At 33.1% G+C, this 27101-nt stretch overlaps 6 protein-coding genes across 7 annotated transcripts; 5 read left to right on the forward strand and 1 right to left on the reverse strand.

Moving 5' to 3' along the window:
- Positions 1–3641: 3641 nt before the first annotated feature.
- On the forward strand, positions 3642–4537 carry LOC124916185 (protein FAR1-RELATED SEQUENCE 1-like). Its single transcript, XM_047456914.1, has 2 exons — positions 3642–4196; positions 4379–4537. The coding sequence occupies exons 1-2, from the start codon at positions 3642–3644 to the stop codon at positions 4535–4537; spliced, it is 714 nt and encodes a 237-aa protein (XP_047312870.1).
- Positions 4538–7542: 3005 nt separating this feature from the next.
- LOC124915143 (transcription factor MYB106-like) lies at positions 7543–9242 on the forward strand. Its single transcript, XM_047455807.1, has 3 exons — positions 7543–7874; positions 7945–8074; positions 8283–9242. Exons 1-3 carry the CDS (start codon positions 7742–7744, stop codon positions 9166–9168), a joined length of 1149 nt encoding a protein of 382 aa, XP_047311763.1. The 5' UTR covers positions 7543–7741; the 3' UTR covers positions 9169–9242.
- A 5139-nt stretch (positions 9243–14381) lies between these two features.
- On the forward strand, positions 14382–15504 carry LOC124914399 (UPF0301 protein CHU_1773). Its single transcript, XM_047454941.1, has 2 exons — positions 14382–14558; positions 14635–15504. The coding sequence occupies exons 1-2, from the start codon at positions 14423–14425 to the stop codon at positions 15387–15389; spliced, it is 891 nt and encodes a 296-aa protein (XP_047310897.1). The 5' UTR covers positions 14382–14422; the 3' UTR covers positions 15390–15504.
- A 1294-nt stretch (positions 15505–16798) lies between these two features.
- On the reverse strand, positions 16799–19637 carry LOC124913895 (cyclic nucleotide-gated ion channel 2-like). The gene is made up of 6 exons (XM_047454329.1): positions 19348–19637; positions 18673–19276; positions 18349–18564; positions 17950–18269; positions 17417–17855; positions 16799–17348 (listed from the first exon to the last, which is right to left on the reverse strand). The coding sequence occupies exons 1-6, from the start codon at positions 19383–19385 to the stop codon at positions 16854–16856; spliced, it is 2112 nt and encodes a 703-aa protein (XP_047310285.1). The 5' UTR covers positions 19386–19637; the 3' UTR covers positions 16799–16853.
- Positions 19638–23428: 3791 nt separating this feature from the next.
- Positions 23429–24657, forward strand: LOC124915382. 2 transcript variants are annotated; one of them, XM_047456087.1, is made up of 2 exons: positions 23429–23565; positions 23658–24657. In XM_047456087.1, exon 2 carries the CDS (start codon positions 23676–23678, stop codon positions 24426–24428), a length of 753 nt encoding a protein of 250 aa, XP_047312043.1. In that variant the 5' UTR covers positions 23429–23565; positions 23658–23675; the 3' UTR covers positions 24429–24657. The 2 variants fall into 2 exon arrangements, with proteins under 2 accessions (XP_047312043.1, XP_047312045.1); XM_047456089.1 differs by having other exon boundaries at positions 23435–24208; positions 24298–24434.
- Positions 24658–25262: 605 nt separating this feature from the next.
- On the forward strand, positions 25263–27100 carry LOC124916679 (pentatricopeptide repeat-containing protein At3g29290). Its single transcript, XM_047457429.1, has 2 exons — positions 25263–26713; positions 26797–27100. Exons 1-2 carry the CDS (start codon positions 25304–25306, stop codon positions 27013–27015), a joined length of 1629 nt encoding a protein of 542 aa, XP_047313385.1. The 5' UTR covers positions 25263–25303; the 3' UTR covers positions 27016–27100.
- Position 27101: the final 1 nt, after the last annotated feature.

Genomic DNA, 27101 nt, shown 5'->3' on the forward strand with positions numbered 1-27101 from the left:
AATAATTCTTACCTATCAAGTTTTATGTGTTTTTTTACATGGTATTTATAAGAAAACAAATAAATAGTTAGATAATTTTATAATTATTGATGTTTGTGAAGAAAAACAGGTCCTAGGGTCGATTCTTGGCAGGCAGCCAGCCAAGCCAGCCCATGTTACATCACATCTAGCATCTGCAATATGAATTTGAGATCTTTTTCTCTCTCTTTCATCTTTACTCCAATGGAAAAGGATCAAGTCTCCTGTTTTTTTTTTAATATTATCATTATCTACACAAGATTTTTATTTAATATCCTGCATTGTTTTTTTTCTCAATTGTTACATATGGGTACAGTTTCTTAACACAATAATAAATAAGGCATTTATTTAGAAAATAATCTATAATAAAAGTCTCATTTTATTATATCAATAAAGATTTGTGTTTTTAAAGATACCCACCTCATATAAAATTATGATTTGACTTCTATAAAATTATAAAAAATAAAATTATGAAACATTAAATCAATTAAGTTTATTTTCTTTAACAATTTTTTTATTTTGTTAAAAAAATAAAACTAATTATATTTGTTAGAAAATGTTTGATAATTTTATAATAATGATAGTGATAAATTACTTGTTTTCAAATAAGATCATTTATTATAATTTGTTTAAAATAATTAAAAATAAAATCACAAACATGAATAGTCAATAATTTAAAATAATTGTTCTTGACAAGTTCTAATTTAAAATAATAATAATAATTCAATTGATTAGTTCAATAATTATGTACTTAATTAGTTTTACATAAACTTGTAAAATAGTTGATTTGTTATAAAACTTATATATGTACCTCAAATTCACATATTCTTCTCTTAAATCTGTATATCCTAATTAAGATTAATATATATTTTTTAAAATTTATCTAAGAAACTAAATGTTTCATATTTTTAAAGTTGAAATCATGACTAAACTTTTGGTTTCTAAAAAGAGCATGGAATATAATTTATTTATAGGAAAAAAAATAAAATGTAAAATATTTGTTTGGTGACTAGAATGGGTAAGCCATCATATTGTTTTGCCGCTTATTTAAGAAGGTAATTTAAGTCATGGTTGGACCATAGATAGAGTCCATAGCTGGAATAGTTCAATAAGAAATTAATTTCAATGGCCCACAATTGTACAAGTGGGTCTCAAGGTCCAGTTATGTCTCCCATGTCAATTCATACTTTAGGGCCCACCACATGCTATGGGCCCATTTACTCACTTCAAGGTTCAAAGTTTAAACAAACAATTTTCCACTTTTTTTTAAAAAAAAAAAATAATAATAAATTATGAGAATTATAAACATTTTTAGGAACATTGCATTTATATGTACAGAAAAAATATATACTAAAACAATTAGTCGGTTTGGTCCACTTAGGACTTGTTTCAATTTTGTTTACTTTATGTTAATTGATTTAATTACTAGTAAAATTATTGTTTAAAAAATATAATAAAATATGAGAAATAATTGAGAGTGAATTACATGACAAATTTTGATTAAATATTTTTTTAGTTTATTGGAATTTAACTTGACTGTATTTTTTGAAATGTTCTTCGTTCCATTCTCAATTCTAATAAATGCTGATTTTTTCAAAAAAAATAAAAATGTATATAATATATTAATACTAAAATTAATAAATAAAATTGAATTTAATTAGTTATCCTATTTATAAAAATATTTGTACCAGTACATCGAAAATATCTCCATCTTTGTTTATTTTTAAGATAATAAATAAATGCAAAGGTCCTTTAAATGAAAAAAAAGAAAGAGTAGTACTACTAGCTGTCATGCATAGCTTTAATTAAAATAAATTAAAATTAGCTTAGCTAGTCTATCCTATTAATTAAATAATGAATTAATATTCATAAATGTGAATTATTAGACAGACACTCTAGGTTGACTTTTTTTTTATCTTCTTTTACTTGTGTCGGTCATTTTAATTAAATTAGATTCAAGAAATGTTCGTTACCCACTGAAATTGGATCTACAAGGAATTTTAAATTCTTACCAATTATTTCTTGACACGTACACAAACTTTCAAGTTGCCTCATCAAGTTCCTTTGAATCTAAGGCCTTGTTTGGTTATGATTTTTTTAAAAACTAATAGAGAGAAAAATTAAATAATGATGATGATTTTAAAAAAGTAATAATTATTTTTAATAAAAAATATTTAAAGGGTATTGATATATAAATAAAATAAAAAATAAAAAAGTATTTTAGTATTTTAATTAATAAAATAAGTGATGTATTTAATGAAAAGTGATTGATTAAAAAATTAATTTTTATGTGAATTTTTAAAATAAAAACAGGTCTAATTATCAATTTAATTATTTCTTTTAAATATTTTTTATGATAATCATTAGTTAAATTATTATCAAAAATACAATATCTCTGCATACTAAATATTCAAGTTATTAAAATAAATATTAAATTAATGGGAAATGATATAGGGAACGAATTGGGGGAACGAATTGGGGAGCGAAGCCACCTGGCATGCCACGGAGGAAAGAGAAAAAATTACATCTCCTCTTTAGCAAACTCTCATATCATTTCCCGCTAATCAAACAAAACCCTCCTTATTCTTCTTCTTCCATTTTCTTCACCCTCGGCACGCTGTTTATCATCTTCTCCTTCCATTCTTTAGATTCGTCTTCATCTGCGCCGTCTAGCTTCTTCTTCTTACATTCTTTAGATTCGTCTTCATCCTCGTCGTTTAACTTCTTACTGTTCTTGCGTCTTCATCCTCGTAGTCCTTCCGTTCTTTAGTTTCGTCTTCATCCTCGTCGTCTTCTCCTTGCGTTTTGTTTAGATTCGTCTTCGTCACTGTCCGACTGTCCGATTAGCTTCTTCTTCTAATGGTATATCTTCTCTTCCATCATAGCTTACTCTTTTCTTTGTTTTATTGTTCTTTTGTTTGTTTCTTGGATTCACGTTTTTCTGTCGTTATGTGATTGTTATGTGTAGGAACCAATATGTAGCTAGAACCTGTATAAAATTGTTAATATTTTTGTTATTTTCCAGAACCTGTATAAAACTGTTAATATTTTTGTTGGCTTGTGTTGTCCTCTATTTTTTTCTATGTTGTCCCGTGTCTTAAACTATGATGTCCCGTGTCTTAAACTATGATGTCCCGTGTCTTAAACTATGTTGTCCCGTGTAAATATTGAAGTTGTTCTAAATGTTAATATTCTGATGTCATTTGTGTTATTGTAATATGTTGTTCTGTGTTTTAAACTATATTTTTTTTCGTTTTAATGCGTTTTATCCAATATGTCTTCCTGCATTTTATTAAATATGTTGTCATGTATTACTGTAATATGTTGTTCATGTGTTGTCATGTATTCTTTGTGCTGATTTCTCTTTTTTGTCTTATGTATCCCTATGAATGAACCATCATCACCATGTACCGAAGACAAAATTCTCAATGTTGGGATGTCGTTCATTTCTGAAAATAACCTACCAACAATTGGGGACATAAATAGGTATATCTTTTTATTGTTTATGTAGTTAGACTGTTAATATTCTGTTGTTTTTAAAAACCTGTGTAAAACTGTTAATATTTTTGTTGGCTTGTGTTGTCCTCTGTTTTGTTTTATGTTGTCCCGTGTCTTATATTATGATGTCCCGTGTCTTAAACTATGTTGTCCCGTGTCTTGGAATTAATGGAGAACATTTGCGTGATTTTTCCTACAAAGTACAGTACAACTCGGTGTTGGTTACTTTGAAATGTCAATGTCAAATGTTTGAGTTTAGAGGACTGCTTTGTAGGCATATATTGGCTGTTTTGAATAGAATGAAAGTGAACCAGGTGCCAGCATATTATATATTGGACCGTTGGCGTAAAGACTTGAAGAGAGGTTACCAAATATTCACCAACATCTATGATTCGGATGTGTGTGAAATTGAAAGAAATCGGTACAACTATCTAACTCCCATCATGTTAGAGGTTCAACAACTTGCATCCAAATCCCAAGTTAATTGTTCTGCTTTAGATGAAGTGATGAAAGATATGAAAGAAAAGTTCAAGATATCTCCAAATTGTACGACGGATTCCGAACTAACCAAAAAAGTTATCCACTCGCCCGTCAAGGTAAGAGCTCGAGGGCGACCACCCACAAAACGGAAACAGTCTTCCATTGAGAAAGCAATGAAGAAACCAGTTCCTAGAAATAAGGTTAGTGTCAACAATTATTTCGTCCTATGTCCAATACCATGTTGTCCCGTGTATTACATCATGTTGTCCCGTGTATTACACTATGTTATCTTATGTATTACACTATCTTGTCCTATGTATTACATTATCTTGTCCTATTTTTTACACTATGTTTTAATACTTTGTTTGTTATTTTGTTTTAGGATACTACCGCAACAAGTAATCCTTCTCTAATATCAACGCAAGAGGAATGGAATCCACACTTCACCGCCCATCCAGTCTCGACTCAACTATCATTTACTTCATTGTTGTCGGGTCAATTACATCATGTATCTGATTATATGTTTCCCAAAGATAATTAATGTGGGGACAACATCAGAAGATAACTTTGCTTAATAATATGTTTCCCAATGATAACTTTGTTTTGGATAATATATTTCTCGTTTTAATTGTTTTTTAACTTCGATTTAATTGAAAAATAAAACAATTACAGAAATGTTATATTCATTACTTTATGAATGAAATTTAATAAATCATTACTTTACATTTAGAAAGAAAAGAAGAAACCAGGTTCTAGAAATAGCGTTAGTGTCAAAAATTATAACGGTTCTAGAAACCAATACTATGTTGTTATGTTGTCCCATATTCATAACGGTGTTGTCCTGTGTCTTATACTATGTTGTCCTGTATTTTGTACTATGTTGTCCTGTGTTTATTATTATGTTGTCCTGAGTACATAAATGTTATATTTCTACAACATATACTGCTACTTTGAAATGAAATGTTTCTTATTTTGAAATGAAATGATATACTGCAAAATATGTCCAGAATCGTCATGTATGTATTCATTCACCATTTAACTACTACTTTTAATCATAATAATAATAAAACTGAACTATTCAAAAAGTAAATGTTTTAATTATACTAACATAAAACCATTACATTACTGTTTCGGATAACTTGGTTTTGTACAACTTTCTGGTCTTGTATTTTAAGTTCATCCGATAAATGTTAGAATCGGATTGTAGAATCCTCGATAGGTATTGGATTCGTAGACAATGAATATTCTTGCTCGCATTTGCTCGGGTTATGCCACAAGTCCACTTAGGATCTCCCTTGTATGTCTCCATGTGCAGCATACAGAATACTCCACAATCCTTATAGTTCCCTGCGTCTTGCCAGGTCATTTTCAATAGCCTCGCAACGCATATAAAGAGTGTGTCAAAAATGCTCAACTTCATATCCGCAACAAAGTTCAAAAACTTGCATCCAATAGTCTTCAATACTGCGTACTTTGAACCCATATCTATACCCTTCGGGAGTGGCCTATTGTCAATGATATCCATTGTGTTCGACTTCGTATTGTAAACGACCAAATAAAAATGAGAATCATAACCTATGGGTAGAAAAATCTGCATCCAAATATCACAGCAACATAAAGTTAACATAGTATAGTGACAACACACCGTAACAACATAGGACAACATAGTTTAATGTAAGACAAGGGACAACAAAGTCTAACACACAGGACAACAAAGTCTAACACACAGGACAACATAGTCTAACACACAAGACAACACAATATTAACAATTTAAGCTCAACTGTCTTTCTTCCTGTCTTATTTCATAACAGCTGCTTTAATCATAACTCTATTATCTTCTCCATTTCCTAATACCACTCACCTAAATTTCAAAGATTTAATCATATACCTCTACTTCATAAACAAAGAGTTAATCATTTCCTAATACCTCTGCTTCATAAAATGATATAGATATATCGACAGTTAATCATATACCATAAAATAAAGAACTGATTCAATGAAGATTAAACAAGAGGAGACAGTTAACGCTGCAATAGATCCACAATGAACATGGGACACAATAAATGAAATAGTGCAACAATGATAACTTACCTTTCAGCTCTATCTGAAGTTAACATTGCATCTCTATCTGGCTTTTTCCTTTTACCTAAAGTGTTTTTGTTCTTCTCTGTCATTGTTTGAGCGGATTCCATTTGAGCGGATATTTAGGGTTAGAGTTTGAGCGGATATTTAGGGTTAGAGTTTGAGCGGATACTTAGGCTAGGGTTTAAACGGATTTGAGAGTGGGTTTGAGCGGAAATGGTAGTGAGTTTAGCGGAGATAGAATGAAGATCGAAGAGAAGGTTGTTAATCAGAAATGAAAGTGATTTTTAGCGGAGGAGATAGATTGAAGATTGATCAGAAATCGGAGTGAGTTTTTGAAGAGATGGATGTTTAGAGAATTTTGAGCGTTTTCAGATTGAAGAAAGAGAATGGTTGAGAGGAAATGAGAGGAGTTTGAATTGAGGGGTATTATCCTACATGGAAAAAAAAAATTAATTAAAATTTGACCTACCTGGCATGCCAGGTGGCTTCGCTCCCCATTTCGTTCCCCCACATTCGCTTCTTGTATCATCCCTCTAAATTAATTTACATGAAATAATCATTGTATACATAATCTATATATATATAATGATGCTTAATTTTTAAAGTGTCCGGATTGGCGGGTCGAGAGCTGTGGTTAATTTGGATACTTGGGTCGGATTGTGGGTTGACCCGTTTTTAAATTTAAAACGGTTAAAAATAAAATTAAAAATGCTAGAGGTATGTTTCGAACTTGCAACCTAACAAAACAAGTACAACTCTTTAACCAACTAGGCTACAAAGACTTTATATTTTAAATTCAACACCAAATTTGATAAACGCGGGACGTTTTAATATTAATATAAGTTCAACTTTTTAACTAACTAATCTATATAGGTGTTGAGTAAATTGATACTTGGGTCGGATTGTGGGTTGACCCACCCATAAACTTAAAACGGTTAAAAATAAAATAAAAAAAATATTATCCGTAATTTTTTTCCATGATTTTTATATTAATACTCGTGCAAATGCATAATCATTGTATACATAATATATAAATAATTACATGATATGTTATGTTGAATAACTCATAATAAACTATTATTAATTTATTATATATATATATATATATTCACCCGGTTTTTATCATTTGAATTATTTCTATAATTTCATTTTTAAAAATATATTATTTTAATATTAAAATTAATAAAAATAATATAACTTAATTAATTGATTACTTATCATCTTATCAACTTAATTAGAGGAGCTCATGTGGACAATTAGCTTGAATATATATAAATATGGACAAGGTATATATGTTTGAAAAAAAGAATTAAAATATGATTTCAAAAAAGAAAAAAAAATTGAATTATATATTATAAATATTATTTATAAAATTAATAGATATGGTAAGGATATTGTCTCATGGATTATTAATGTCTCTCCTCATCTCATGGATTATTAATGTCTCTCCTCATCTCATGGATTATTAATGTCGTCTTCTTCTTCCTTCTCTCCATATTTACTGGTGAGCGCCCTATCTATCTATCTATCTATTACAACTCTACTCATTGAGTGACTGTGTTTTATATATCTTCTTAAGAAACAGTATTCATTCATCAATCGATCGATCGATCTGAGTAGATCGAAGAGAGAGCAATATTATTACATGCAAATTAATTAATGGGTCGGTCTCCATGCTGTGACAAAGTCGGTCTCAAGAGAGGTCCCTGGACACCTGAAGAAGACCACAAACTCCTTGCTTACATTGAAGAACACGGCCATGGAAGCTGGCGAGCTTTACCTACAAAAGCTGGTAATTAATAACACTATACTATACTATACTATAGTATCATTCAAATATTTCATGAATTTCAAATAAACAGGACTCCAGAGATGCGGCAAGAGTTGCCGGCTAAGATGGACTAATTATTTACGGCCTGATATTAAGAGAGGCAAATTCAATCTACAAGAGGAACAAACTATAATTCAACTCCATGCCCTCTTAGGAAACAGGTTCTAGCTAATTCATCATCATCATCAGAAATACTCATTAATGTCACATATATGTATAGATATAGAAGAATTCTTTCCCTGGCAATACCTACCTACCTACTTATTAGAATATATAGGAGAAATTTCTAGAAGAATCTTCAAAATCAACCATCTTTTTTGTTTTTTACTTTGAGATCTCATGATCGATCAAATCTTTGTCTGTTTCTAGATGGTCGGCCATAGCGACCCACTTGCCCAAAAGAACGGATAATGAGATTAAGAACTATTGGAATACTCATCTCAAGAAGAGGCTTGACAAAATGGGCATCGACCCAGTTACCCACAAGCCCAAGAACGACGCCCTTCTCTCCGGCGACGGCCAAACCAAGATTGCCGCCAATCTCAGTCACATGGCTCAGTGGGAAAGTGCTCGCCTTGAGGCAGAGGCCCGTCTTGCTAGGCAATCCAGGGTTCGCATTTCCACCGCCTCACTTCCTCCTCCTCCAACGACAAAGAACAAGCATTCTGTACCTTCCGCCGACCCGCCGCGATGCCTTGACATATTGAAGGCGTGGACAGGTATTTGGTCCACTAAGTCAACGACCAGAACGTCTCTTGGTGACCTGGAATCGCCAACGTCGACTCTTAACTTCTCCGAAACTGCTCCGCCGACGATTCCACAGGTGGGAATAATCGGTGAAAGCTCGACAGATTTCATTGAATTCGTGGGCAGTAGTTCGATGAAAGAAGAAGAAGAAGAGGGTGGGGTGGGGCAGTTAACGGAAGGTTCGTCTTCATCAATGAGTTGCGGCGGCGTATTCCAACGGATGGGGGTTGAAAGTGGTTGGGGGTCAGAGTCTTTGAGGCATTTGAACGAACATGTGGCGGACGGAAGCTTTATAGAGAGGTTTACAGACCTTCTTCTTCAAAATCCGAACGCCGGCGGCGATGGTGGCGGTGGTTTGTCTGAGAATGGAGGAGGAGGAGGAGATTCCGATAGCGGAAGTGATTACGAAGAAGAAGAAGAAGACGAAGGTGATAACAAGAATTACTGGAACGAAATTCTCAATTTGGTTAACTCTTCTCCTTCGTCATCCGATTCCCCTGTTTTCTAGAAATGGCGTATTTAAGGTTTAGACTTTTACTTTGTGTAAGGTTATTTTATCTTAATAGACGCTTTCTTGTTCTTGTTAAAGTAAACATAATTTGCTCTGATAATAATTAATTAATTAATTAAAATGTGATAATTTATAATGATTGGAAATTCAATTTAAGAATCAATATGATTCAAAATTGATAATAAAATTATTATACATGCCAGCTGAATGGTTTAGAGACACATTTTCGAATTGTTTCTTAATCTGTATAGAAATAATAATAACTAGCCCATGCATTAAGAATATATTTAAAATATAATTTATTTATAAATATTTTAAATAAAATTAATATTATTAAAATTTAATTAGTTTAAAATTGGTTTTAATTTGTAAAAATTAAATTTTATCTTAAATTTAATGTTAATATATATTTTATCCCACATAACCCATTAATTGACCATAATATTGTGATTCACACTTTTTTATATATGTTTTTTATCCCCTCGGAAATCTTCATCGAATAGCGCCCTACCGCCCTTATGTGAGAGAAGGGGCGCTCCGTGGGCACGCACCCATCAATATTAGTCAACCTCAATTGATGACACATCTCTTATCTCTCGTCGAACTCAACCACCAATCTTAATTCCGACTTGACACTCGACAAATCACTTACCACCCGACATCCATCTCGTGACCTCACACATTTTCAAATGTTCGTCAAACCAATAACTAATCCAACCTCACACTCGATAAACCACCCACCACCTGACATTCATCTCGTGACCTCACACATTTTCAAATGTTCGTCAAACCAACAACTAATTCCAACCTCACACTCGATAAACCACCCACCACCTGACATCCATCTCGTGACCACACACTTTCAAATGTTCGTCAAACCAACAACTAAGGTTAACCTCACACTTCACAAATCACCCACCACCCGACCTCCATCTTGTGATCTCACACTTCCAAATGTTCGTCAAACCAACAACTAATTATGACCTCACACTTGACAAATCACCCACCACCCGACCTTAATTTCGTGACCTCACACTTTCAAATGCTCGCCAAATCAACCTCAAGCTCGACAAACCACCCACCATTCGACCTCCATCTCGTGACCTTACACTTTCAAATGCTTGTCAAACCAATAACTAATTCCGACCTCACACTCGACAAACTACCCACCACCCGACCTCCATCTCGTGACCTCACATTTTTAAATGTTCGTCAAACCAACAATTAATTCCGACCTCATACCTGATAAACCACCCAACACCCGACCTCCATCTCGTGACCTCAGACTTTCAAATGCTAGTCAAACCAACCACTAATTCCGACCTCACATTCGACAAACCACTCACCACCCGACTTTCATCTCCTGACCTCACACTTTCAAATACTCGCAAAACGAGCAACTAATTCTGACCTCACACTCGACAAACCACCTGACCTTCATTTCGTGACCTCACAACTCACACTTTCAAATGCTCTCCAAACAACCAATAATTCCGACCTCACACTCGACAAACCAACACCACCCGACTTCAATCTCGTGACATCACACTTTCAAATGCTCGCCAAACCAATCACTAATTCCGACCTCACACTTTCAGATTCGAACTCTCGTATTAAGTATAACATGTGAACACTTTAACCGTTAGACCATTTTAGATCGTTGAAATAATTTTTTTTTATTTATATTTTGTATTTAATATTTATTATTAATTAATTAATTTTTATATTAAATAAAAAAATTATTTATATTAATAAAGAAAATATTATATATATATATATATAAATAATTAATTAAGGAGAAAATAATTATGAAGAAAAAAATATAAGATAAAATATATTTATAATTTTTAAATTTTAAAATAATTAAAAAAAATAAAGAATGGTAGAGAGGGAAAATAATTTGTTTTTAAGTATCATACATATAGATAATGAAAAAAAAAATAATGAGACAAGTGAAACTAAAAATTTATATTTATTTGAATTGGAAGGACCAGTACTACAATAATATTTAATAGACTTGGCATGATATGATATGAATTGAGGGAAGGGGCATTAAAGATGGTTAGTTTCACGTCATATTCTCGCTTTTGCATCCATCAGATTATTGGCTTCACTTGATAACATTTATTCAAAATAATATAAATGTGTCTATTCTACAACCACATATTATATATATATATTTGGAAAAAAGCTCACTTAGATGTATGTACTTGTACAACTAGCTCACTTAAACGTATGTACTAATAAAATGTCATTTAAACGTACGTACTATCAAAAATTGACTCATTTAACCTCTTTTAGTAACTAGGGTTAACTTTTATTTTTAAATTTATATATTTATTAATTAAATATTAATATATTTTCTCTCTCTTTCCTTTTCATTTATTATTTCATTTATTACTAATAAATGAACCCTCTATTTTTATCTTTTTATAATTTTTATATGAGTATTTTGATTAATAATTTTAATATTATATATATATATATGGGGATTCATCATTAATTATTTTAACTCTATATTTCTTCTTATTTTTTATATATATTTTTTTATACTCACATTAATTATTAATTATTTTAAAATTGTTTGATTCCAATAATTGAATATAACAATAAAAATTCTTTCAACAATAAAAATCCTTCAACACAAAAATAAATTAATTAAAAATTAAGAATGGAATAATAATAAAAACTCATTCATCAAACACTAAAAGAGTAATAATCAAATATTAAACAATTCCTTTACTACTAATATAAGTCGTGAATAAAAATTAAATAAAAAATTATTAATTTCATTTTTATTTATATTAAACTAAATAAGAAAAAACCCTTCAAAAATATATTACAGTAAAACATAAAATTCATAAATAAGTTGTTAAATTTTTATAAAAAAATGACAATTTAAGAAATACGAGAAATAAAAATTAATAAAAAAAAAAGATTAAATATAAAAGAGAAATTAATATTAAAATAATAAAAAATTTAAGAATAAAATAAATTACCTAGTTTAATTAATAAAAAAAGGAAAGAGAAAATATATTAATATTTAATTAATAAATATATAAATTTAAAAATAAAAGTTAACCATGGTTATTAAAAGAGGCTAAATGAGTCAATTTTTGATAGTACATATGTTTAAATGACCTTTTATTAGTACATACGTCTAAGTGAGTTAGTTGTACAAGTACATACGTCTAAGTGAGCTTTTTAGTATAATAGATTGACTTCACTTGATAACATTTTAATCATGGTATATAATTGAAGTTCATATGCATAAGGTATTATGAAATCAAGACTAAAGTTATTGTATTTTTATATATTTATTTTAATAATGAACTATATATAGATTAGCATCAATTCTATTTTGTATAATCATTCAATTCTAAGTTTAATTAAGGTTGAGTTTTAGTATTTCTCAACACCTCACCTTTAAACACATATATTTTCTTCAATATCTGCATATTTCCTTATAATTTATCACAATATTAATCTTTAGTTGTGATTTTATAGAATAACCAATAAATATAAATATATATATATATATATTTTTAAATAATCAATAAAAATATTAAAAAATGAGAGTGCTCAACAAAATAAAATATGAAAGATTATGCTTTCAAAAGAAAATTAATTATCATCCTTAAATTTATTAAATTGGTTAATGCATATATAGAAGAAAAAATGAGGTTACAAAGACACTTTGAAAATACTAAAAAATAAATTATATATTTCTAATGTTTTAATGTTTTTTAATTGGAAGATAATTTTTGTTAATGTTTTTAAACAATTATATTTCATTTATATAAAAAATATCCTCATGGATCATATACAGCAATTATTGGGCCTTTTCACATAACTGAGAGCCCAAAAGTATTAATTATCTATTAGCCCCTTCCTCACTAAAGGCCCAACCTCAACATCACACTAAGTCCTTGACTCCTTGTTCCTTTATGGGTTAATTCATATTATTCTTAAATAAGTTTTTATTTTTTATTTATAAATAAGTCCTTGACTAATTTATTGGATTATTAAACCAATGAATTATTTTTATTTATTCTCAAGAATGTAGAAATTTTGATAAAAAAAACATCACTATTAGCAAAAATATATTAGTATTCATGACCCTAGAAGATATAATAGGTGGTTGTTATATTATCAACAATGTTATTAAAGTTAGTTTTTAATAATTACTTAAATTTTCATAATGGCCATTTTTTTTATAAATCATAAAAAATAAAATTAATATTTTTTATATTTAAAACAAGGTATTTTAACACTTTTGTTAATATTTCATCTTCTGTGTTGTCTAGCCTCCCTTTTTTGTGTTGTCACACAAGATAACCATGTCGTCCGTCGACTGGCCGGATAGATCAAAGCATTTTCCAATCAACTGTCAACCTAGTCAAATGCAAAAAAAACAAAGTGAATCCGCGATGCAATGCACACTGCTGGTGTGCTTCTTGCTCACGAGGAAAGAAGTTATTTCGCTTCTATAGTTCTTAGTCTAGCATTGGCGGAATCTGTTTCGCAAAACGGGATTCGTTTCGACGTTTAGTTTAAAACTAATTTCACTCTAAAACGAAATATCATATTTTGTTAAGAGATTTATAAAGGATTTTTTTTTTTTTTAAATTATTAGAACTAGATCGTATTTTTTTAATTTCTTAATAATTGGTTACTTTTTATTTTTTTTACTTACCTTAATTAAAAAAATTCAGTTTAGAGAACCAATAACAAGGGTTATAATTATACTTATTATAGAGCATCAACCACAACTGTACTTCTTTTAGGTACAACTCTAGTTACTTAAATTATTTTAATATATTCTTTTTAATTAAGTATATTAATTACCTTTCTTTTACCTATTTAATTTATAAATTTGACTATCTGTGTGGTCTCATGCCAAAAGAAATTCAACCAAAAAAAACAATTTAATTGGTGAGGTGCATGCCACGTTCATTCTTTTCAATATGCAATTTTTGTGATTTGAATCATTTGATGAATAGAAATAATAAAATAAAAATAGTTTTAATTATTTATGGAGTACGTGGAATTAAAATGTATATCCAAACTTATCCAAATTGGCCCGCCCATACTAAAAGAAAAGTAAAAAAAAACATATCCATCATCATCATATCCTTCATAGTTGCACTTGTGTGGTGTATAATATATTCTTTCTTTCTAATCATATCCTATAAATCCTTATGTTTTTACTTTACTTTCCTTACCAAATCAAAACCCAACAGCCGCCGCCATGGAAGCTTGCTTTCTCTGTTCTTCATCATCTTCCTCAAACAATCTCCTACCTTTTGCCCATTCACTTACACGCAAATTCATCTCCCATTCACTTCCGATCAGAAATCTCAAGAACCGTACCCATCTCGTCACATGTTGGTATCGTTTTAAGATCATTAATTTCAACCCATTTTTCAATTCTTCTAATTTATTTTGAATTTCTTTATTCAGGTTGTCAGATGGGTGCATCTCGTGGGGACGAAGAACATCTGGGTCCGATCATTAATTCCGATTGGCGTTCATTTAGGGCAAAGTTAGTCATTGAGGAAAGACGATCCATTCAGAACCAGTCTCAATTGGGTTCACCCTCCACAAGCGATCTGACCATCGCGGACAAATGGGTTCACGCGATTCACGAACCCGAGAGAGGCTGTCTGTTAATCGCGACGGAGAAGCTAGACGGGGTTCATATATTCGAAAGGACTGTAATCCTACTGTTATCAATGGGACCGGTGGGTCCAACCGGGATAATACTGAACCGGCCTTCATTGATGTCAATCAAGGAAACGAAATCAACGGCGTTGGATGTTCAGGGGACTTTCTCCGACCGGCAGCTGTTCTTCGGCGGGCCGTTGGAGGAAAGCGTGTTTTTAGTGAGAGAGAAGGCCGGCGGTGGCGGTGGCGATGGCGATGGCGTTGGAAGGAGCGGCGTTTTCGATGAGGTGATGAAAGGGATTTATTATGGAACGAAGGAGAGCGTTGGATGTGCGTCGGAGATGGTGAAGAGGAATGTGGTTGGCGTTGACGATTTTAGGTTTTTTGATGGATATTGTGGATGGGAGAGAGAACAATTGAGAGATGAAATTGGATCTGGTTATTGGAATGTTGCTGCTTGTAGCCCATCTGTTATTGGACTTTCAACTATTGGAACTATTGGGCTTTGGGATGAGGTTCTTGGACTTATGGGTCAGAAAAAAGTCTCGTGAATTTAAAGCCCAAAACTTTCTCATTATTAAACTAAACATCTTGTAACATATTTTAAATTTGTAACACGTGCTAATGGTAAATTTAACGGGGTCATATTGAAATATTATTCTGTTATTCTTTTTTTTTGGTTGCTAAAGATTGTGTTATTTTATTTGTAATATATTTTAACTAAATGTGACATAATTATTAATTAATTATATATATATATATATATATATATATATATATATATATATATATATATATTAAGTTATGAGTGAACCATGATAAAATTACAAAACGGCAAATATCATGATGCTGTTTTTTTTTAATCACTATTATTAAAAAACTTTTAAGCTGGATTTATTTTTATGTCTAAGTATTTATTTATAACAGATATATCCAAATCTTTTAAAATAATAATTATCAAATTAGCGCATTTTATTGAGTTAATTTTAATGTCGGCCATCTTTTATTATAATCTTACAATTTGGGCTCATTTAAAAAAAAAAAATTGTCTTTAACTTTATAAATAAAAATGGTAACATTATTAATAATACTAACATGTATCCCGTGCATTTGCACGAGTAATAATATAAAAAACCGTGAAAAAAATATTACAGTAAAATTTTTATGGGCGGGTCAACCCACAATCCGACTTATGTATCCATTTACTCTCACATATATCCAAATTAATCACAGTTCTCGATTCGGAAATCCGGACACTTTAAAAAATAAGCATCATTATATATATATATATATAGATTAGTTAGTTACAAAGTTGAATTTATATCCTTAAAATGTCACGCGTTTATCAAATTTTGGGTTGAATTAAAAATTTAAAGTGTTATTAGCCTACTTGATTAAAAATGTTGTAATTGTTTGGTTATTAGCCTACTTGATAAATGTGACATATTTATTAATTTATTATATATATATATATATATATATATATATATTAAGTTATGAGTTAACCATCATAAAATTACAAAACGGCAAATCTCATGATGCTGTATGGAGCTTAGGGTGTTGAGGGGTTACTCTTTTTTTTTAATCACTATTATTAAAAAACTTTCAAGTTGGGTTTAATTTTATGTCTAAGTATTTATTTAAAACAGATATATCCAAATCTTTTAAAAATAATAATTATCAAATTAGAGCATTTTATTGAGTTAATTTTAATTTCGGACATCTTTTATTAAAATCTTACAATTTGGGCTCATTTAAAAAAAAAAAAATATTTTGTCTTTAACCTTATAAATAAAAACGGTAACATTATTAACAATATTATTTGCCTAGTTTAACAATTTTTATAAATGACACTCTTTTAGTTTTTCTTAAGCTTATCTCAAAAAATTTCATTCATGATTTTAAAGTTCAGCATCACTTTAATTTTTGAATTCATCTTCACTTATTAAATTTAGAATAGAGAACAAACAAACATTTAAATGATTACAGATAATATTACATGCTTTTAGCTTTTACTATTCGAGATGGTCATGAGGTCTGATGGACATGAAAATGGCAGCATACTGTCTTAGCCTTCTATCCCCGTCGATCTCCTCCGACATCGACAACATGGGAACCCTCCTCCGGCTAGTCCTAGCCACGTAGCGCCGCCATGCCAGTTGGATATTGACCGCAGCCCACGTGCGCCAGTTGGACGAATAGTGCCTGGCTGTCCTTTTCATCCGCTCCGTGACAAATTTATAGCGGAAATGCTCGGTTATGTAACGCAAGTGGTTGAAGTCGAGCCCAAAAGCCTCCATAGAGTCGAGGCAAGTGAAAGTGGCGGAAGAAGGTGGAAGTCGGTCAATAAAGGGACGACGAAGACCCCATGAGAAAAGCTCGTCCCCTAGAAAACCTCCAGGTCCTACCATGCTGATGGCCACTGAACCTTTACTTAGATTTTGGCTTCTTTCTATCCTTCCCTTCACTATGAATACCATTCTTTGCACCGGATCCCCTTCTCGAATAATCTATATGTGTATATATATATAACTGTCAATTAATATAATTACTAGAAAGATTGGATTGAAAGAACTACCTTCTCGTCCTTGGAGTAGAGGATGGGCGTGAGGCGATCGCAGATGTTGTCTAGAATAAGATCATCGAGTTGTTGGAAAATGGGTACTTTTTTGATGAGGTCAAGGCAGAGGTAACGTTTGATGTCTCTTCGGAGGCCTTGAGGTAAATCCTTAATAAGTTCCATTTCGTTTACTTCTCCTCCCATGGAAGCCCATATATGTCGTTCAAAATGATGAACTCTTTTCCTCAGTTGAGACGGGAGCAGCCTCCGTTTCATCCACCACTCAATGTCTCTGTACTGCAACTGCATCTTCCTCCTCCTTGCCATCACTGCATGCAAGAACACCTGTATGTTTCCGATCAAAAGGGTGAATAGCATCAACCCGCTAAGCACCATCGATATACTGAATATGATTTCTAGCCAATGGCTCGTCGGTTCCAGATCATTCCCGAATGTGCTGCAGAAAACAACATTGATTGATGAATGATGATCAAGACATTATGTTAAATAATTATTTATTTATACCAACACAACACCACACCACACCTCACCTGAGTGTCATTAAGCCCCAGAAAATGGGATAAAGGATTTTTACTCTGATAGAGTTGTTGGAAATGACGGGAAGAGCCCATTGGTAGATACCATATTTGAAGGGTCCGTTTATATCTAAGCACAAAGGCTTCCTGACGGATGTGGATGAGTTATTACCACCGCATGGATTACCAACAGTGTTTGCGGGCATCATGAACTGATAACAGACTTCCTGAGAGCAAGCCAAGGAAAGGTTACAAATGGCTTTTTTGTCGCATTGCTGCCTTATGCACGATACAACCCGTTGTATAGCCAGGATGTACCAACATCCTCCAGCAACCTATATATATACATATGAACAATATTAACTTGGGAGGAGGGATTTATTATATTTCTTAGAGGGGATTGAAAAAACTTACATGAGAAGCTATGAAGTACGCGATGAGATTAAGAGCGAAACCCCACCAAATAGTGCCGAATATATAACCAGTGACCTTCTGCATTCTTCTCATGAGGCATATGGTGTGGTAGACTTTAGGAAGGAATTGGAAGATGAACATCACCACAAGTACACTCATTATCATCTTTATCTTCTCCTCTCTTATCAACCTTGGAAGGATCAACCAAAACACTACCTGCAAATGTAATCTAACTAAAAATTAATCATCCATCTATCTAACTGTTGTAAGTGAAAGATTCATTTCATGAATTATTGAAGAAAAATAAGTTGTAGAATTGAGTACCTGGGGGACGGGAAGTATGACGTAAAGGTCGAACCAGAAGCCATTCATGGACCGAATATAATGAGACAAAATGGTGCGTGCGTCCCACACCAGCTTCCCGCATCCAACCACCAAGGATTCCCTCGATATGTACGCCAATCTGAACTGCAGCCAGAGGTGGAAAACGTGCACGGCATCCACGGACGTGCGAAGGATGGTAACCATCGCCGCCATCCCGCCGTCCATGTAAAGGCACGGCGACCCACTCCGGCCGATCGACAAAGCGTAGAAGAACAAAGGGTCGACGGCAAGGGACATGCCGCGTGCCAGCAGGAACAATCGGTTGAGCCGCTGAACCCTCTTGCTCCGTGGGTCCAGTACCCGGCCGAATGGGCCAGATGGCCGGTGTTTCTTTCCTGTTTTGTTGATAGGGCGACACTTTATTGGAACTAGCGACGAACCGGCAGAGGCTTCCCACTCGGGTTGATCGGCCTGGTCGCAGCTGGTCGAGTGGAATGCAGGAACACCCACTTGGGTGCAGGCATAGCATTCGATGGAGTAGAGGGAGAATTCCACATCGTCAACGTTGCTGTTGGAGTGAGAATTCCGGCACAGACCAAACCACCTGATTAAACAAACAATAACGAAATGAAAAATGAGGAAGCTTGATTGAAGAGTGCAAAATGAGAAAGAGACCTTTTAAAGGAGAACAGGGAGTCTGGAATAGATGGCATGGTAGAGAGAGAGAAACCATGGGAGATCTAAGCGCAGTGATCACTGATCGATCAGATCAGTAGCCAAGTAAAGCAAAAGAATATGCAGAGAGGAGAGAAATAATAATTTGTTGGTGAATGAATGATACAATATGACATGATTCAATAATGGGATGGGGATCAAGACTGCCACGTTAATCACTTAGTACATGAAGGAAGGATGCTTTTGGTTAAAGGAATGGAAGTATCCTTTGGGTCCGACGATTTGGGCTCATCCAATATAGCTAGCTGGCAGCCTGGCACTGGCAGTAGTATGTCATATTGACTGACTTTGGGTTGGGTCCACGATCCTTTCGGCTCCATAAATAGACCACACATGCCACCCACATATACAGACAAAATGTCATTATAACCAATTATTGCTTTCATCAACTGGTTAAGACTTAAGACATAAGACTACTCAAAAGATAATTTAAGAGTTCCTAATTTTCTTACCACAATAAATCAAGAATCGTCACATATATAAGTGAAAGGCTTCCATCAAGATCGTATTCATGTACTTTCATATCTCTAAAAGAGAGAAAAACGAATAGAGACCTAGCTAGGTACATGTAACATAATGCACATGTATGTGTTCCTTGCACTTTCTGAGTTTCTGTCGTATATGCTCTCATTTATTGATAAGTTCACAAAAAACATATGGACCATCAAACAAATATGTTTTTAGTTTAAAAGATAGAATTAACTGCTGTCAATTTTACAACTTACTACACATGGTCTTTAATTTGATGAAGCAAGACGAGAATGTGTTTTACAAGTCTGCAATTTCATTTCATGCAAGCGTTTGAACCACACATTTGCCGATTGCAGCAGTTTCAAATTGAATGAACTAGAAGAAGCTCGATCCTAAAGGACACAAGAAAGGGACATCACTACAGCCTTACACAGTAAATAATTGAAGGGTGGTAGTTATATATTTGGACCAAGTCCGAAAATGACCCTAATATCTAGGTATTAGTCACTTCAAGAGGCTTATATGTATTCCAATTGTACAACAAACGATCATATGTATGTTTTTTTTGTTTTCTAAATTTAGCATATAAACTGGGTTTAAATATAAATATATGCAAAAGTTTTATGTCAATTAGTCTCATGAATTGCAACAGCAGATTTCAAAGAAGTTGAAAAAATCATTTGTTATGAGCTAAAATGAGATAGGACAGCCGTGTAATCAAGTTTTCAAGACACCATCAAGTGGAGAAATTATGGCAAGTTTACCAATTTATAAAAATGACAATTATTGGACTGTTATGACTTATGAGTGATGGAAAAACAACCAGCCACATAGAATTAGAAGAGTGGATTATAATTATTAGTGAGATAAGAAAAGGATATGCTTTTTGCACCTGAAAACAACGCATACCAGCATGTATGAACCATTGATGGGATTTCTGGATCATCTATAGGAAAGGGACAAAACTACACCAGCCTTGGAAATAGATATGAATCTTCAACATTATTATAGAAAGACAAAGTACCTCTGGCTCTACTTCATGTTGGGCCCCCCCTCCGGTCAGCATCACAAAGATGTTTTTTCTTTCTCTTCCGGATGCAATTAGACTCATGAACCTATGAATCAACAGCCATGGATTGATCTTATCCCTTTGATTTCAAGTTGCATAAAAAATAGAGCAGACCATAATGAGTGAGGGTGAGAGGATTCTTTCAAGTTACATGAGCCAAACACACACAGACTAAATAAAACTAATCCTAAACATGTATTACAATAATTGAATTCAGACAAAGAAATCATGATTGAGTGCAAAAAAGTGAGATTTCCATCTCAAATCAGAATTTTTATGGGCTAAAAAGATATATAGTTTATAGAGTCTAAATATGTCTTCAATGATATATATAAAACAAAAAATAGGAGTTTCTATATTACAATGCCTCCAAATTTTAACAGCCTATCAACAATTCACTGAAATTCTGATATTTACAAAAAGGTTTATAATTTATAGAATAATACAGAAATCTAATACATATTTCCTATTTTCCTCAAAATCTTTGATACATCTATGTATTAAAATCTATTTTTTCTTGGATTTCCTTTCCTTGGACTGTTGGAGAGAATCGGGAGAGATGATATCGCTACCCCTTAATCTAGTGCTTTTAACAGAATGGTGGTCCTCGTTATGTTTTCCCTTTCCTTGTTTTGGCAACCTCACTGCCTCAGACATTCATGAGCTCTGATATCTTCCTGTATGTACTGAACCTCCTTTACTAATTGTCGATTTTGAGCTTTTTGACCTATCACTTAGAGTGGGAATAGCAAAAGTGTGAGATTCAATGGGTTTGAGAAGTTCATGAAGATCTCTGATACAGTTGCTTCAAACAAACAGCTGACATGTTTCTGAAGTTCACTAGGCTCTTGGTAGTGAAAGTTAAATTAATTAAATTTAAATACATAAAGATCCCTTGCAGTATAATAACTATTGCATCATGAAAACAGTTTGATAAAATTAAACTAGCACTTCATAATCATACAGCAGGAAGAAACCAGATAAGAACATTCATTATTGATTATCTAAATTATACTTGCCTGATGAACTCTCGAAATTTCCGAGCAATCCAATAGCTCTTGCCCGTCAAAATCAGGAAGCTGCAGTAATCAACCAAGAATATTAGCTAAACCATACCACCATATCATACCAAGCTGATCTCTCATGACAATCTATGTAAGAGAACTTTAAATCGGAAAATAATTAACTAAGTAAATTACCCGATCTTCCGGCCATTGAATAAGCCAAAGCTCAGCAGTATCTGATCAAGTAGGTTCAACAATAGAATCCCTGTCATCTACCTCCCCTCAATTAGAAGCGTCCAGCCTTTCATTTCCCGCCACCATGGATATCTATTCTGACCTGATAGAGAACTATGTGTCTATCTTCCAAAATGGTGAAGAAGAGAGGAAAGGAGACGCGAACGCGCGATAGAGGAAGCGCGACAAAGACCTAACCTACCCTCTTAACTGTTGGTCTTGGCCGGGTACCCGCGTCTTCTGATTTCAGGCTCCGAACACATCACCAGAATCAGTTAGGTCGGGTCGGGCCACTCGAACCTGGACAGTTTTTTTATGCATTTCAATTTCACGCTCATTATCGTCTTCAAATAAAAAATCACAATAATTCAAAAAATTACTATATTCATTTTAAAAAATAAGCTTATTCTAAATGAAAAAATAGAATAAATATCAATTTTAAATAAGTTTATTATTATTATTATTATTTGTGGAGATACAAAATAAAATATATATATATTTTTTGAATTATCTAGTGGTTGTAGATAAATTATCGAATTTTTAATCATCGTAATCGTTTGATGCGTATTATTCGTAATGCTATTATTATTATTATGACATATAGTCGGTCAGAAAGTTGATATTTTCTTTCGAATAATTTATTAAATAATTTTGTTTTTTTATATAGTTTTATATATATATATATATATATATTATATATATTATTAAAAAGTACTATACGAAACATGTATTATTAATTAAACTATATTTGTTTTATGGTCCTTATACTATATTTATTTTTGGCTATATTTACTATGTAAATAGTTGAACAATAAATATGATAGCCGTAGCCTACCTTGTAGTCTAATAAAAAAAAGCAAAACAAAATTGAATAGCAAATAAAGTGGATTCTAGCCTTTTCTTGTTGGATATTAAATAAAGTTTAATACAATATTTTAAACCATTAAGAATATAGAAGGTATAACTCTCAACTCCCTTTTAAATAATTTTATTTGTATTAACACTAAAATTATTAAAATAAATAAAAAAATTGAAGCAATTCACAAATTTTGGACAAAATATTTTCCAAATAATGTAAGTTAAGTTGTTGATCAACATTGACAATTCACAAATAATTTATAGTCAATATAAAGGATTATCATGTAAGTTTGTTTAATCATAATTAGATCGTAATAATAAAATATTTACGTAAAAATATATATAAATAAAAGCATTAAAGTTTAGAAATAAAGACAGTTTGGATCTGCGATTCTCTTTCTCTTCCCCCGTCGGTCGGTCGGTCGGTATAAAGATTTGCAGACCAGATTGTTGAACAGATGCAAGTGAAAGAGAGAGTATGAAGGAGGAAAATATCATAACGAAACCCTAACAGACTAATCGGTAAGAATCAAATCTTCCAATCATCATTATGGGCGATCACCAGATCTCAATTATTAGGGTTTATAATATTTTCAATCTTGTCCCTTAATTAGTTGTCGAAAGTGTTTCCAATGTGGAAGTTTGCGTCAAATTGCATTGGAAGTGGTATAAGAGGAGGGAATCTGAAGATAAATGAAAAAGCTACAGAATGCACAGATGATGATGATGATGATGAAATATCTTCAAATTGTTCATCAAGGGTTGGAGAAGATGAAGGACTGGAGTGTCCTATATGTTGGGAATATTTCAACATAGTAGAAAATGTACCCTATGTATTATGGTGTGGTCACAGTGTTTGCAAGAATTGCATTCTGGGATTGCAATGGGGTGCCATTATTAAGTTTCTTCCATTGCAGCTTCCACTCTTTATATCATGTCCTTGGTGCAATTACTTATCTCCACGTCTGATATATAAGGGAAATCTCAAGTTCCCATGTAAGAACTATTTCTTACTATCAATGGTTGAGAGTAGGAATTCTCAAAGAGTGAAATCTCATTCTTCATTCTTCTGCCATCATGACAACTACTGTCCATCGAGGGAACAACAGTATAATCATATGAGTGTGAATTGTTATGATTTGGAGAGATTGGTGCAGTATAATTGGTATGTGAGAAAGTGTGTTGGATTGATTGTTGAGTTGATGACAAAGTTCCCGCTTGTTGTAATATTCATGGTGATTGTGTTGTATGCAGTTCCGGCTAGTGCAACAATCTTGGCTCTATATGTAGTCATCACGGTTCTGTTTGCGCTTCCTTCGTTCCTTATTCTGTATTTTGCTTATCCCAGTTTGGATTGGCTGGTGAAGGAGATCATTACTTCTTGAAACAGCAGCAGCAGCCAGCTTCCCCTGTTTCTAGTCATTATTATTATTGTTGTTGTACAATTTGATCTTACTAGAAGCTTGTCTTTGTATGCATTGTTTTTGTTGTTGGTCTTGTTTTGTACATAAGACTAGACAAAGCCCAAGTCCCCCACAATGGGTATGCTTTGCCAGATGTTAAGTGGTTGTATTATTATTGTCAAGTAAATGGTAAGCTACTTGAATTGTCTCATTTATGGTTCTATATTATTATTGTGGTTAGAGTTTTATAATTTAACAAAGTTTAGATGGTTTTAATGATTGCCCTAATACAATGATGATTTTTATTTATTTTATTGTAACATTTACTATATATATTTATTTTAATTACTAAAAATAAAAAATAAAAACTTGCTTGATAGAAAAACGGAGAGAGATAGGCCTCATCTTCTTCTTCAACATCCAGCCCACCACTTCTCTCTCTCTCACACACACACACACACACACAGTCTCTCAGCCTTCCTTGCGTAATCGCGTCTATTTACAGGTAAATGATTCGTTTTTTCTTTAAATTTAATTTGTACTCGAATCCTGTAGAATTATCTTGACTGAATTGGGTCTTCATCATCTGTTCTTATATCTCAAAATCTAAGAACAATCAATTTTGCGGCACCGCCACATTAGTAAACTAAGTAGGTTAGTTTATGCAGCTATTGGTAGGAGAGCTGAAAAAAATTAGGGTTTACTGGAAAAACTATACAGTCCTTACTGAATAGATGATAATATTGATGGGTTGAACTTAAAGACATGATTTTGTTGAGAATCTATAGATGGGTCCTTACCATATTACTCATGAAATGCTATAACTAATTACTGTGTCTTCATACCACAGGGCCGACATGGCTGAACTGTTGAGAAATTCACTAACAATTCCCGGTTCTTCATGTGGTGGTGGTGGTGGATATAGTTTCCCCCATTACCCAACAACAACCACTTTCAATTTTAAAACCCTAGTTCCAAGTAGAAGAAGGCTTGCAAGGATTAATGCCCAAAGCTCCTTGGTTATTACATCAGAAGATTCAAAATCCGGTGGCCTCAATCATTCTTCAACTGAATTAATCAAACTACACTATCTTGAAGAAAGGGATGAAGAAATACTGTCGAGAAGGATTTTAAACCTCAGTAGACTGAACAAGGTTACAAGTGCAGTAGAGTTGTACAGATCCATGCAATTTTCAGATCTTCGTCCCAATTCACACGCCTGTAATTCCCTCATCGCATCCCTCTTAAGAAACCAAATGCTCGATTCAGCTCTAACAATCTTCGAATCCATGAGAACAAGCGACCTCATCAGTAGCCATACTTGCAGCCTAGTCCTCAAGGCAGTTTCCAATGCCCGTGGCTTCGATGCAGCATTGCACATGTTCAACGATCTAGAAAGCCAGGTCGACGTCAGGAAAATCTTCGACCCCATCGTCTACAACACGATGATATCCGTTTGTTCTAAATCGAACAAATGGGTACAGGCCGAGAGAATCTGGAGACTCGTTGCGAATTCCAATACGTGTATCGCGACTAGCCTCACTTATCGCCTGTTGATATGCACGTTTGTTCGGTGCGGGCAGAACGAGTTGGCAATCGACGCGTACGAGGAAATGATTCGTCACAAACTCGATCCGACAGAGGATGTTATGCACGCTGTTATAGGAGCGTGTAGCCGAGAAGAAGGTAAGTGGGAGTTGGGATTAAATGTCTTTCAAAGAATGCTGGACGATGGAATGAAACCAACTATTGTAGATTGTAATTCCCTGATTAACGCGTTGGGGAAACACGGTGAAGTCAAACGAGCCTTTAGAATCTACCAAGCGATGAAGTCTGACGTTATTGGTCACAAGCCGGATGCATATACATGGAACGGGCTTCTTGGCGGTTTGTACAAAGCGAACAGACACGGTGAAGTTATTAAACTGTTTCAGAGAATTAAGGATGATGAAGAAGAAGAAAACAATAATAATGTGATAAATTCACATTTATACAATACATGTCTAATGTCATGTCAAAGGCTAGGTTTATGGGATAAAAGTCTGCAACTATTATGGGAGATGGAAACATCCGGATTTCAGATTTCAACCGCGACCTATAATCTCGTGATCGGGGCCTGTGAGGTGGCGAGAAAGCCGAAAGTCGCATTGCAGGTTTACGAACGGATGATGGACCAAAAATGTGAACCGGACATGTTTACACTTTCATCTATGGTCAGAATTTGTGTGTGGGGTTCCATGTGGATTGAAGTGGAGCAAATCATAAAGGTAAAAAAAGAACAAGCATAACATATATGCCTAAAATTTCAATTGTTTTGCCATCTTATACTGTTTTCAAGTTTGATTTGCAGAGTGTTGTTGGGAGTAATAATGGCGATTGGTCGTCACTTTATAACATTGCGATTCAAGGAGTTTGTTTAAGAGGGAAAAGCGACATGGCTACTAAGATGTACATAAAAATGAGAAAGAGTGGACTCGAACCAGATGGGAAAACCAGGGCTTTGATGCTTCAAATATTGAAAGATAAAACCAAGCTCAGTGAAGTGGTTTCATCATCATCAGTATCTTAATTACAAGTTTATACTATGATGTATTATATGAATTAGATATGGAGAATAGCACAAAAGCAAACATTATATATTTTTTCTTGAGACAC

Source organism: Impatiens glandulifera, chromosome 9 (assembly GCF_907164915.1).
Source record: "Impatiens glandulifera chromosome 9, dImpGla2.1, whole genome shotgun sequence".
Classification (NCBI taxonomy): Eukaryota; Viridiplantae; Streptophyta; class Magnoliopsida; order Ericales; family Balsaminaceae; genus Impatiens; species Impatiens glandulifera.

Excerpts from the sequence above, each read along its gene's own strand:
- LOC124916185 (XM_047456914.1), top strand. The coding sequence starts at position 3,642 with ATGTCCCGTGTCTTAAACTATGTTGTCCCGTGTCTTGGAATTAATGGA. Across the intron at positions 4,197-4,378 it reads AACCAGTTCCTAGAAATAAG|GATACTACCGCAACAAGTAA; the intron begins GTTAGTGTCAAC and ends ATTTTGTTTTAG.
- LOC124915143 (XM_047455807.1), top strand. The coding sequence starts at position 7,742 with ATGGGTCGGTCTCCATGCTGTGACAAAGTCGGTCTCAAGAGAGGTCCC. Across the intron at positions 7,875-7,944 it reads AGCTTTACCTACAAAAGCTG|GACTCCAGAGATGCGGCAAG; the intron begins GTAATTAATAAC and ends TCAAATAAACAG. Across the intron at positions 8,075-8,282 it reads CATGCCCTCTTAGGAAACAG|ATGGTCGGCCATAGCGACCC; the intron begins GTTCTAGCTAAT and ends GTCTGTTTCTAG.
- LOC124914399 (XM_047454941.1), top strand. The coding sequence starts at position 14,423 with ATGGAAGCTTGCTTTCTCTGTTCTTCATCATCTTCCTCAAACAATCTC. Across the intron at positions 14,559-14,634 it reads CCGTACCCATCTCGTCACAT|GTTGTCAGATGGGTGCATCT; the intron begins GTTGGTATCGTT and ends TTCTTTATTCAG.
- LOC124913895 (XM_047454329.1), bottom strand. The coding sequence starts at position 19,385 with ATGCCATCTATTCCAGACTCCCTGTTCTCCTTTAAAAG. Across the intron at positions 18,270-18,348 it reads CGTACTTCATAGCTTCTCAT|GTTGCTGGAGGATGTTGGTA; the intron begins GTAAGTTTTTTC and ends GTATATATATAG. Across the intron at positions 17,856-17,949 it reads TGGGGCTTAATGACACTCAG|CACATTCGGGAATGATCTGG; the intron begins GTGAGGTGTGGT and ends TGTTTTCTGCAG.
- LOC124915382 (XM_047456087.1), top strand. The coding sequence starts at position 23,676 with ATGTGGAAGTTTGCGTCAAATTGCATTGGAAGTGGTATAAGAGGAGGG.
- LOC124916679 (XM_047457429.1), top strand. The coding sequence starts at position 25,304 with ATGGCTGAACTGTTGAGAAATTCACTAACAATTCCCGGTTCTTCATGT. Across the intron at positions 26,714-26,796 it reads AAGTGGAGCAAATCATAAAG|AGTGTTGTTGGGAGTAATAA; the intron begins GTAAAAAAAGAA and ends TTTGATTTGCAG.